The 12,408-nt window shown below is 35.3% G+C and overlaps 2 protein-coding genes across 2 annotated transcripts; both read right to left on the reverse strand.

Moving 5' to 3' along the window:
• LOC143559275 (putative tRNA pseudouridine synthase) lies at nucleotides 1-10,832 on the reverse strand. Its single transcript, XM_077047905.1, has 6 exons — nucleotides 10,559-10,832; nucleotides 3,108-3,220; nucleotides 2,875-3,023; nucleotides 2,029-2,173; nucleotides 1,275-1,730; nucleotides 1-450 (listed from the first exon to the last, which is right to left on the reverse strand). Exons 1-6 carry the CDS (start codon nucleotides 10,830-10,832, stop codon nucleotides 154-156), a joined length of 1,434 nt encoding a protein of 477 aa, XP_076904020.1. The 3' UTR covers nucleotides 1-153.
• Nucleotides 3,775-4,437, reverse strand: LOC143559261 (uncharacterized protein At3g17950-like). The gene has a single exon (XM_077047897.1). It carries the CDS (start codon nucleotides 4,435-4,437, stop codon nucleotides 3,811-3,813), a length of 627 nt encoding a protein of 208 aa, XP_076904012.1. The 3' UTR covers nucleotides 3,775-3,810.
• Nucleotides 10,833-12,408: the final 1,576 nt, after the last annotated feature.

Genomic DNA, 12,408 nt, shown 5'->3' on the forward strand with positions numbered 1-12,408 from the left:
TTAGCTGACTTGGCCCGCCTGTTTTCCCGGGCTTAGTTCAAGTTCTGTGAATGCACCCAATCTTTGTGATTGTGCCTTCCATGCAATCCAAGCATTTTTTACTTGATCCAATTGAGAATCTGGAATCCTTGTGTTTCTATCTAATAACTCAACTCATTCCTTCCATGGAGGTCTAGAAGGATCCAAGAATACTGAAACTTGAGGCAACATAATTGTTTTATAAAAATCTTCAACTTCTCTCAGTATTTCTTCTGATTCAACCAAAGTCACCATTTCGGGCCTCGAATCAAGACGCGTTCTCATGGCAAAATTGTTTGATCTTAAAAACAATACTTCAGATGGAGCGATCGGTACCACAATACGAGTGAATTTGTTTAGTGAGAGTGTGATTATGTCTCTCCGAAGTAGGCCACGCTTTATTGCCACCGCGGTCCCCACCATTTTGCGGATCTGATCAAGAAGCATTAAACATGTTTTAACTGATAAAATCATAAAAAATAGAAGAAATTTAGAGTTTGGCCCAAATTTCGGATTTTGTCTCTGTGGTTTATAAGTTACAGATATAGTCCATAACCGCCTGTTTCTTTTCATCCGTGGTCCAGAAAGTTAACAAGATTACTTTTGAGTGTTAAATTAATGTTAGTTTACCATTTTAACCTTAAACTTAAAAACGATAGAAAAAAACATGTGCCGCCACATAAAAATCCTAGACCAACTTATTCATAAAAACAGAATATTCATGAAATTAATAAAATTGTCATCTTGACCTGTTAAGTAGGGGTATAAACGATCGAATCCGAGCCCGAGCTTGACTACGATCGAGCTCAGCACATTTCGAGCTTTTATTCTAAAGCTCGAGCTTGGAACGTGTGTTGTTTTTTCAAGCTCAAGCTTAGCTCGTTTTTTATTCATTAAATATTATATACATTTTTAAATATATATTTTTAGTTATAATTTTTATATATTACATAATATATGTTATTTAGTTATTTTTATCTTAATTTTAAATAATAGGCTATATTAACTAAGTACAGACTATATAAAATAATAGGCGCAGGCTCCTGAGCTTGAGCTTGATGAGTGAAGCTCAGGCTTAGGCTTGAGCTTGGGTTCGTTTAAACTCTGCTTGGTTCAAGGTTTTAACGAGTCGACCTCGAGTAGCGTACGAGCAGGCTTGGCTCGTCTACACCCTAGTTACCTGACCCGGCCCGACTCGAGCCACCCGTTTTGTCTCCGCTAATTCTGTAGCTAAGTTTAGGATTAAATTAACTTACTTGATGTAGCATGAATGACTCCCCACAAATGGAAATCTCAACATAACTTGCCCCAAACAATTTTTCCATTTTTCCACATGAACACTGAAATATTCTTCTGAAATGTGAGGCACTTATTCTATCTTTTTCATCAGGTTCATGTAACCATTTAGCAAGAACAGGTGCAACCTCCAAATCATTATTATTCCCATTTGCATCAGATTCATTAGCAACTTCTTTATCTGAATTAATGTTTATTACTGATTCTCCATCAACAGAATTTGAATCAATTTCATCAGATTCATTGCATCCTATTTCCGACAATTCTTCCTCATCACGTTTTTCAAGCATTGGTTTATTTGACCATTTTAATTTTGCTCGTCTATTGGCCATGCGCCCACTGTCGGGAGGCTGTTTTGCAGAATATTTTTTTCTGTAGTTTTTTCGAACTGTATAATTATGGAAAGGATGTTTTCCCTGCAATAACCCATTCATAAAATATTAATCTTTTCTCAACTCGTTCAACCTTCTATACAAATATTAAAAGACAAACACAAAGAATCTGGGCTAGTAATGCGGTAACAAGTTCCACAACAATGCAACCATATATGACAATACTCAACTATTATTATTATTATTATTATTATTATTATTATTATTATTATTATTATTATTATCTTTTCTAAAATACCTCATATTACCCCATGCCCCATACCCCCAACCCCACCATATCCCAGCCCATACCCAATGACTGAACAATATATGAAAAGTATACCTCAAAAGAATTTAGTATATTATTGAAGTCTGATAAGTGATGTTCAATTTCAGCTTCACTAAAGTTACTAGTTATCCCAATCACTTCAACAGGAAGGAGGTAACTATATTTCCGGATGTTACATTCCCTTCTAGCATCAAAACTCCTGAAATTATAGTGATTAGAAAGATTAACCAGGCGACATAACATATTTATATTTCTGGATATTTGTATAATGCTATTAGCAACAACAAATTAGTGTAACAGCAACATGCATGCGGGCCACATAAAAAAAAGGTTTTGTCGTGTTTAATTTACAAAAGAGAAGATATTAGTATTCTCAAACTGCAGTCTATTTGCTTACGCCTTACAATTTATATTAACTCTGTGATTACCATCTTGGTTTCAATAACTTATTTGATGAAACTAAAAAGCAAGGTTAACGTCAAACGTCAATATCATTTTAAAAATGCTGTATGACTAGATGTAGAGATATGGGATTCGGTGGATTGGGTCACAATTTACATGGGGGTTCGCTGAAATGGATTATTTGGTTGTTGGCCCTCCAAAAACACCTTTTTGTCCCTTTATTAAAGCTTTTACAAATACTCATTGTGTTGGTTACAATTATAGAAACAATATTATAACCATAATAATCAAAATCTTTGAAGAAGCGATTCTAGAGGTTGTATGCATTAATACTTTAAAATATGGACGCCTTTCACCTTTCAACCTACTTGACCTATTTGTCTGGTTCTCTTTACACTATTTATATTCAACCCGATACAGGTACAAAATATTTCCCCAAATCATGTTTATAAGCAAATGAGTCAAAATTGGCCCAGGTAAGGATGCCATATTTCTCACCTTTGTGAAGGTAGGATACTGAAAACTCTAATACTTTTAGGAAGATATGAATTGACAAGATTTGCAAGTTCTACCCCATTGGGGTCACCAACCCATGCGCTTTCAAGGATTTCCATTTTAAGTGATATCATGGTTGATAAAGAATGAACCTGGAATAACAAGAAATAAATAGTAATGCAAACATAACACAACAAAACAAAATAAATAATTGCTATATCTTTACTTAAACTTACTCCTTTATCGGTTCTGCTACTTCTAGCCCATGCTATCTTGTTCAAATCCCCAAAGTTACTGTCACGAATTCCGCCTGCTTTGTAAATGGCTGTTTCCAGCTCTTTCTCAATAGCTATATCACATAAACGGTATTATTTTAACAACAAAGGCTCGATGAAAAACAAATACATGACATCACAAAAATAGACATTGACTTTTAAGTTTTAACCCTTTCAAAAATAAACATGTCAAAAGCGACCAATAAAAGAACGCCATATAAGCGGAGCCGCTTAAGAAAGCTGGAATTTAGCTCGCACACTAAGCTCTTAAAAGTACAATGGGGTCCACAAAACAAAACAATCAAGCGTGCATCACGCCAGCATTTTACACGCATTATGCTGTTTGTGGTCCCCATTGTTCTTTTTAAAGATTCTTGTGTCAGCTAAGTTCTAGTCTTCTTAGCCGGCTCCGTTTACATGTTTTTTAAATGGTTGCTTTTGATATGTTTATTTTTTAAAGGGTTTAATCTAAGCAGGCAATTCATCAATTGTAAAGAGTAACGAAGTATCAATAACATGAAATTGATAAGATCACAATCTGTATTCACTATTCAGTCATTTTATTAACCAGACTCGATATCTGGAATGTCATACTTACATAAAACAGGTTGAAAATGGTATAACCAATTCCCAATTACTATACAATTATATACTTATATATCAATTATCTTACACCACCACCACCACAGATGGTCGCCAGAATAACCGAAAACCGACAAACAGAACACATAAAATGTGTCCCTTCATTAACATCAGAAACATGTGATGGTGATGCTGCTGGTGGCAACACCCTTCCATCAGAAAACAACACCTGCCCACCATTCCGATACCGATGACGACTAAACTCCACATCCATCAATGCATCACTAAACAGCGTCTCCGCCCCGAACCGACGTTCGAATTCCAGAAACTCGCCGAGCGGAGACGGCTTTAAATCGTCACCACCACACAACCACCACCAGCTCCTCCTCTTCCTTCTACTCCTCTTCCTCCGTGGTCCCACATCGTCAATATTAATATTAATCTTATTACTAGTATTAATATTAATATTATTATTCCTCCTTCGTGCTATAATATTTCTGTTATTCTCTCGCTGACGTGGAGGGGTGGTTCTGAATGTTAAGGTGGGATACGACGTCGTTACACCCATTAAAGCGCCTAAGCTAATACTACGGTCGTGAAAGAAGGACCCGGTTGACTCGGAGTCGACATCGGAAGATGAAACTGAAGAAATCGTCGGTGATGAAAACGGCGGGTGGAATTCGGCTGCTGTGTGTGACATCATCATCATCTTATTTCGTGTGTAATCACGCACCCAGATCAAGGTTTCTTTCACTTTGTCGCACACTATTATTATTTGCATGTGTAGTATGTATGTGTCATGTGTGCACTTATATATTGTTCAAAATTTTGGAAGGATGTAAATGTAACTGCTATTATTATTATATCATTTTTAATTTGAAACTTTTGCGTCTAGTTATGTTTTCTTAATCAAACACTATTCTGGTATCCAAAGTCTAAAACTTTGAGCTACCAACAAAACCATTTCTAATTTTGTTTTTATTGTGTTCATTGCTATATTTGATTATTTGGAAGAATAAAAAAAACGTCTCTTTTTAATAACATCCAAACAAACAACTGAGTCAGGTTGCACTCAAGTGCTAAGGTTTTTTGCTCTTATAAATAATAAGCTGATCAAAAGCTTACAAAATTTATTTAATGTAAATGCTTTAGAAATTTTTAAATTTGAAAAACTACGTTTCATATATAGAACTAACGTTATAAAACTATAATGACCTAGCGACATATATATATATATTAGTTTTAAATGTGATACGTAAGATTTCTTAACCGTCTTCTTTTACTATTTTACCTTCATACGCGCTACATACAAGCAGCGGAGCTCTTATTTGATGTGTTAAATGTGTTCATACTTATCTTTCTATTATAAAACTTTTATTGGGGTTCATTAAAAATGAATAAAATCACTCATTGATATACTTTATATGAATATATGTGATAAAACTTTTTTATTTCGGTATTTAATTTAATAAATAAGTATAAAAGTGGCTGTTCCTATCCAAAAATGAACATGTCATCTAAAAAATCGGTACGAGCACCAATAATCCAAATATCATTTTCTATCTCACACCTTTTTCTACGTCCAGAAGTCTAAAAGCTACAGCCACTAACAAATTTTATCCCCATTTTGTTTTGCCTTTTGTTATTTTATTTGTACTTTGGAATATATAATACTCAAAAGGTTTGAATGATTAGATCGTAATTACCTTTTGTGATTATTCTTTTCTATGACATTTTAACCACTCAATTTTATATTTGTTTTACTTTTGAATTTGTTTTTTGCAGCCAGTTTATGGAAAAGGTAAAAATGTTATCATATACCAACCAAATTTCATAAGTACTCTATTGTTGTAATTTGTAAAATTTGATAATATGTTTCCTATTAAACAGGCCAACTTTTAAATACAATAGTAAATTCGGTAAAAAAAGAATATTTTCATAAATATGACGTAAATAAAAAATGTCACCTCCAAGAGGTCATGTTTATATTTAAACTTTAAAGATGTCATGCCGTCCACAAATTAGGTCCGTGAACTTTTCAATCATGTACCAAGTAAAATAAAGTTGATAAAAAAAATGGGTTTGTAACTTAAAAAAGTCATGTTCACAAGTTAGCCATATGAATATAAACATGACACAAACGGAAAAATCATATCTAGTGGGTGAACTCAAACATGACATGTGTGATTTAACATGTGAATTCGCAAATTTACAATGACGTAACACATTCTACTAAAACTGGTACACATTTTTTACTTTTCTTAGTTTATGGTTTAAATATTAATATTTAAAAGTTATAGTTTACATGAAAATACGCAAGTAATCCAAATAATTATCTTACTTATACTATCATTCATTCTCTTACTTAACTTTTAATTTTTGATCTAAAATACGCAGTGGTGCACAAGCGCACGACAGGTTGAACCGAGACCCTAAGACCAACCCATTTAGTTAGATGTACACAAGGCTTCAGGCCCGACATTGGCCAGCAACGCTTAGACTAAGAGATTTCCGTCATGTGTTTTCATGACTACCAAAGAATATAAGATACTTCATAGCAACACACTACATGTATGAGGTACTAAACTGTATGTTTCTCCGTAAGATAGAACTGTGAGAAAGAAACTTACTGGATATGGAGTCGTCTTTCTGCATTTGTAAACCTGAAATCAAAATCTATAGTAGATGTAACATATGAAACCTAAATACGCACCAAAATACGCACAAACGCATTTGAAAAACCAATCGATTCAGTCAATCTGAATGAAGGACGGGTGTAAGCAAGCCAAGCTGCTTGCGAACCACTTATGATTAGCTCAGTAAAAGCTCGAATCAAGTCTAGTTAAAACATGCCCCCCCCCCTCTCTAAAGTCTAAATATAAGCTTGTTTAATAAACGAGCCGGAGCTTCACTAATTAAACTCGAATCAGCTTGCAAGCCTGATCAAGCGCAGTATCTTTATAATTTTAAATAAAATTATTTATTGATGATGACTATTATTACTATTATATATAAAACTATAATAATAAAAATAACTAAATAAATATTTGTTATATAAATTATAATTAAAAAATACGTGTATAAATAATTAACAAATAGGATTTGCACCGAGCCCAAGCCGAGCTCCGGCTTAAAAGAAATTACTTCGAGCCAAGCTCAAGCTAAAAAAATAGAGCAATTGAGCTCTTAGTAAGTTAAATGAGACGAGCTCGAACCTGGTCGAGCTCGGGCTATGCTCAACAACGTATCGGAATTCGGAGCGTACCTCTGTAATCGGTGCCGACGTATCCGACGCGCATCACTACCTTCTTCTTCCGGTAAGGCTCCCATTTATTCGGAGTAGTGCTGCTAACGGATTCGCTGGGAGCTAGGGTTTCGAGAGCAGTGGCGGTTTGAGGAATTGAGGAGAAACTGAGGAATCTGATTGATTTGGATTGAAAATTAGGGATTGAAAACAAGAGTTTGGAGGAGATATGCGTGTGGATTAGCGGAGAGAATGCGAATCGGAAGGAATAGGTCGCCATGGAAGACGGTTGCGAACAGTGGTTGGTTCAGTGAAGGATGGATCCTAATTGAAATGTTGTAAAATAAGTCCCTTGCTTTTTGTAAATTACATATATGATCCATGTAGTTTGATATAAAAACATGAAATAGGCTAGGGAAAATATGAAGTTTTAAAATGAAATCAGATTGATTCACTTTTATATTAATATCGATTTTGATATTGAACGAATAACAAAATATCAATGGCATGATTGGGGGTAGAGTTGCACAAACCAGATATTTTCAGGACCTATAACTGGGTAGGAACCGATTTCGGGTATGGTCAACAAAAGTCAAAATAGGTTGGGTAGGAACTAGTTCTGGGTATAATCAGGTATTTGACTAGGTTTTCCGGGTTTCGGGTATGGTCGGGTTTTGACCAAGTATTTCAGGTTTCAGTTCCGGTTCCAAGTACGGCTCCGGGGAGAAATTCTATACCAGGTCGTACCCACGAATCGTGTACGGGTAGGAACCATTTCTGGGTCAGGTCCGAAACCAGGTATTTTGTGCACCTCTAATTGGGGTAAACGCATTAAGTTTCTTATAGGTTCAAAATAGGTAGAGGAATTTAAGCCAAACTTTGAAAAGGGGATGAGAGTTTAATTTTGATTTGTTGCAAGGGCTAGAGGGTTGGTTTGGGTTGTTATGTACTTTTAATGGTTGTATCCTGTATGGTTGAACTTGCTACTTGTTTGTGTTTTAATAAAATTTGATTGATTGACTGTACAAAAAAAAATTACTGAACATGCCGCCCTACCACGGCTCCCACCCTGCCACCAATCCATGTCACCATCAATTTGAGGATGGTTGAATGACTTGAATCTGGTTACATATTTTTTTTAAAGACGAATTTCAATAACCAGTGAGACGCTAGAAACCAGAACACAATCAAGAAATGATTACAAAATAAAAGTACATCAATCAATCCATCGAATGCTTTTTAGAGGAGAGCGATTCTTGATCCATAGATAACCCAACGATTTTATATCCTCCATTATATTAGATAAACAAACCAGTTTGTTGGAGAAGATAAGATCATTTTTTGCCTTCCAAATACACTAACAAGCAGCTAGAATAATACTATATGACACCCCTATTCGGTACTTTATTTATATCTTGTATAATATATTTCACTATGGTATATGTGGATTATATTGAATAATTTAAATAAAAAACAGTAAAATAAATTAAAAACTAACGATCTCAGTTATATGAAGCCAAGTAACTTTTCACCAAATTTACCTTCAATTTCTATTGTCCACAAGGGACTTCTTTTTGTCTTTTAAACGATGAACTTTCATTTTGTGTTTTCATGTAATGATTTACCAACCATCACACAACAACATCACCACCAACAACCGTCATGATTGACCGTCGTTATCTCATCGCTATTTTCAACCAGAATCCTTCAGTAAAAAACACACATTTCAGGTCAAGATTGGGTCATTTTTACACGTACCAAAACAAGAAAGAAACGAACATCATAAACCAATGTTAAAAGTCCTTTCATATTACTCGCAAATGCTTCTTCGTCTACGGTACAATTTACTAAAGCGTTAAAAGAAGTAATTAGTACACAAATATGAACTAATGAACCAGTTATGTTAAAATAGCAACTAATGAAATGATCAATAAGCACAACCTAAATATATTAGTTTTGTAAAATTTAGGCAATAACCAATTGAGTTGACAATTATACAAACAAGTACTAATTCTGTAAAATATGAAGAAACAAACACCAAGAAAAGAAATAAATAGAACGCAGAAAAGGAAGAGAAAATAAATAGAACTTAATAATAATAGTAAATATGAACAAGAAAGAATAAAATAGAACTCGGTCCACTTGCTGATCTGCTATCCGCTACTCGATTTGCTTACTAATCCTTCACATTTTGAAGGAATTTGGAACTGCAAGTTAACAAAAGATGCACCCGTATTCATTCATTATTTGTTCCAAACAACAAAATGTATCTACTAATTTGCCTCCATTTTACAGCTCATAAGACGCCTCACGCGCAGGCTTTATTATTCATACAGCTCATAAGACGCCTCGCGCGCAAGCTGTTATTATTCTTATAGCTCGTAAGACGCCTCGCGCGCAAGCTTTTATTATTCTTATAGCTCGTAAGACGCCTCACGCGCAGGCTTTATTATTCATACAGCTCATAAGACGCCTCGCGCGCAAGCTGTTATTATTCTTATAGCTCGTAAGACGCCTCGCGCGCCAGCTTTATTATTCATACAGCTCGTAAGACGCCTCGCGCGCAAGCTTTTATTATTCTTATAGCTCGTAAGACGCCTCACGCGCAGGCTTTATTATTCATACAGCTCCTAAGACGCCTCGCGCGCAAGCTGTTATTATTCTTATAGCTCGTAAGACGCCTCACGCGCAGGCTTTATTATTCACACAGCTCATAAGACGCCTCGCGCGCAAGCTGTTATTATTCTTATAGCTCGTAAGACGCCTCGCGCGCAAGCTTTTATTATTCTTATAGCTCGTAAGACGCCTCACGCGCAGGCTTTATTATTCTCATAGCTCGTAAGCCGCAACTCGCGCAAGCTTCATTATTATTCTCATAGCTCGTAAGTCGCCTCACGCGCAAGCTTCATTATTATTATAGCTCGTAAGCCGCAACTCGCGCAGGCTCTATTATTATAGCTCGTAAGCCGCCTCACGCGCAAGCTTCATTATTTTTACAGCTCGTCACCATCATGAAGAAAACCTCCCAAAACTCAAAGACAATAAAGACAAGGCCAAAGAACAGGGAAAAAACCGCCTCATAGCCTAACACACCTCATAAAGTCCAGCGCTCCACCTAGACGCTTGCGCGTCCAGGAGCAACACTGGACTTGGGGGGGCTTGTAGGGGTATGGTACTAAACCCGGTTTTACGACCCTAAATTTATCATGTTTGGCTTATTTTATTATATGGACTAATACAATGTTATTGGGCTGAGGGGGTTTTGTGGAGGTAACCCTAACTGGGCTAGGCCCATTAGGGTACCATGATGGTGGCCATGAGACTCTCTATATAAGGAGGTCTCCACCTCCTTATTGAAGGGTCATGCTCAATAAGAGCCACCACCACTTTTTTGTGTCTGTAAACAAGAGATCTTTTAGATCTCTTAGCAGTCACCTCCACACCCCCAAAAAGCCATCGCAGGTCACTAGCAGCTGATGAAGAAGATCAAGACGTGGTTCGTTCATCTCGAAAATCCGTGGAAACATCGTCATGGATCAGGTCATATTTCATTTCGTGTTTCGACAGAATGTGAAGTGAAGCTCACCTTTGTAGTCAATGCCAACGTAACCGACTCGCATCAACACCTTCCGCTTCCGGAAAGCCGCCCATTTCTGAGCGGCAGTGTCGTTGACCGGCGGATGAGCTAGGGTTTCGTGAACAGCAAGAGACCGAGGAGAAGTGGAAAAGCATTGGATTCCGATTGAATTGGTTTTGTAGTTAGGGTTTGATAACCAGACTTTGTTGGAGGTGGTTTGACTGTAACTAAGATTAAGATTAAAGTTAAGATTAAAAGGAGAGTGAGTCAATATGGTCGCCATATCACCATGAGATGAGAGTGTCTCCCCTAACTTTCCGTTTGGGATTGTTAATTATGGCCCGCCACATACATAGTTAAATGATTCGGGTGACATATTTGGTAAAAGGTCACCGCTAGTAGTACGGAGGCTTTAAGCATCTCCAAACTATCTTCGATTCCGGAGAAAAATTCATCTGTCCGAGTACCCACTGGTGGTAAAACTTGGACGCTGTCAGGATCGAACTGCATATCATAAAGTCCCAGTCTTACTTCATTAAGCCACTCATGTCCCACCCAAAGTGTTGTAAGTAGGAATTAAACTTGTTTTTCTATTTATAAATCCTAATAACTTATTTCAATTGAATATAAGAAATTTCTACATATTTCTCCTTCCTAAACCTTTGAAATTACATATTTCTTCAAAATACAAGTTTTTAATGCAAAATGTACAATGATCGTTAAGCATGATTTAGAGAAATATGTAATTTCAAAGTTTAAGAAGGGGAAATATGTAAATGCCCTTGTACCATATGTTAAAGGTAAAATCGTGTATCCCTCACCCCCTTCAATTTTTAAACCTTTTTGGTTCGAATGTTTGATATGCATGCATTTTATGATGATTTATGGATTTAAGAAGGTAGTATGCCAACATATAAATATTTATATTGACTGCAGTTAACTCAACTTTTAACATATGACGTCCTTCTTTTTCTTTTTCTTTTTCTTTTCTATGTTTATATTTATTTTAAAAAGTAAGTAAATTATATAATCTCCTATTTTGTAATGCTTTCGGTAAGAAAAAAGTTGTTGCTTTAATAAGTTTGTCGTAATTGTGTAAAGTTGGTTATTTCAACTTATTTACTTATGAATTCATCGAGCCTGTTGTTTGTTAGGGTGTAATAACAAGAAGAAAACGAAATCGAAATCAATTGGGTTAAGGTTAAATATGCCAACATTCACTCGACTCATAATAATATACCTTATGGATTCATAAGATATAAATAATGATAAATTAAATTTTATAATTCATAAATATCTTAAAACTTCATTTAATACAACATTTAAAGTATAGTTGTAACTTTGTTAGTAATTTGTATAAATGGTAATAATACTAGTTAACATTCTAGTTGGCTACTTTAGATGATTGACATGTGAAAGAATTGTTTTGTTTTAATAGTATACGTAGATGATTTTAATGTTAATTCAAAGAATCAATATGTCAAATATTTGTGCCAGTCGTAGTACGCGTGTTTTATAGTGTAAGATTTGACATTACATATTACCATAAATAAAGAAACGTATGTGTTTCGGTACATTTTTGCGTACAATATGACTATTTTTTTGTTGTTTTCTCTTTCGTTTGCTTTTGCGAGTACATCGAAATCGAAACGTGTACTACATTCGTATTATATAATAAACATTTAACCAAATGTCTTTAATAAATGTTCAAATGTTTTTTCGGGTTTTCTTTTTTTAAGCACCGTAAAGAACCGTAACAATTAAAATATTAATAGGAAAACAACGTTGAGTTAATAAATGCTCGAACAACAAAAGAAAATCATTTTAGTTCTAAATTACAAAAGGCAAAAGTCGTTAGT

Source organism: Bidens hawaiensis, unplaced genomic scaffold (genome assembly GCF_021521415.1).
Source record: "Bidens hawaiensis isolate Kalapana, Puna unplaced genomic scaffold, B.hawaiensis_p1.1 tig00019799_1, whole genome shotgun sequence".
NCBI classification, from domain to species: Eukaryota; Viridiplantae; Streptophyta; class Magnoliopsida; order Asterales; family Asteraceae; genus Bidens; species Bidens hawaiensis.

What these genes read in the sequence shown, in the direction of transcription:
- LOC143559261 (XM_077047897.1), bottom strand. Translation starts at nt 4,437, where the DNA reads ATGATGATGATGTCACACACAGCAGCCGAATTCCACCCGCCGTTTTCA.
- LOC143559275 (XM_077047905.1), bottom strand. Translation starts at nt 10,832, where the DNA reads ATGGCGACCATATTGACTCACTCTCCTTTTAATCTTAACTTTAATCTT. An exon ending in GTAGCAGAACCGATAAAGGA is followed by an intron (nt 3,024 to 3,107) that starts GTAAGTTTAAGT and finishes TTGTTATTCCAG; the next exon opens with GTTCATTCTTTATCAACCAT. An exon ending in AGTCATTCATGCTACATCAA is followed by an intron (nt 451 to 1,274) that starts GTAAGTTAATTT and finishes CTTCTTGATCAG; the next exon opens with ATCCGCAAAATGGTGGGGAC.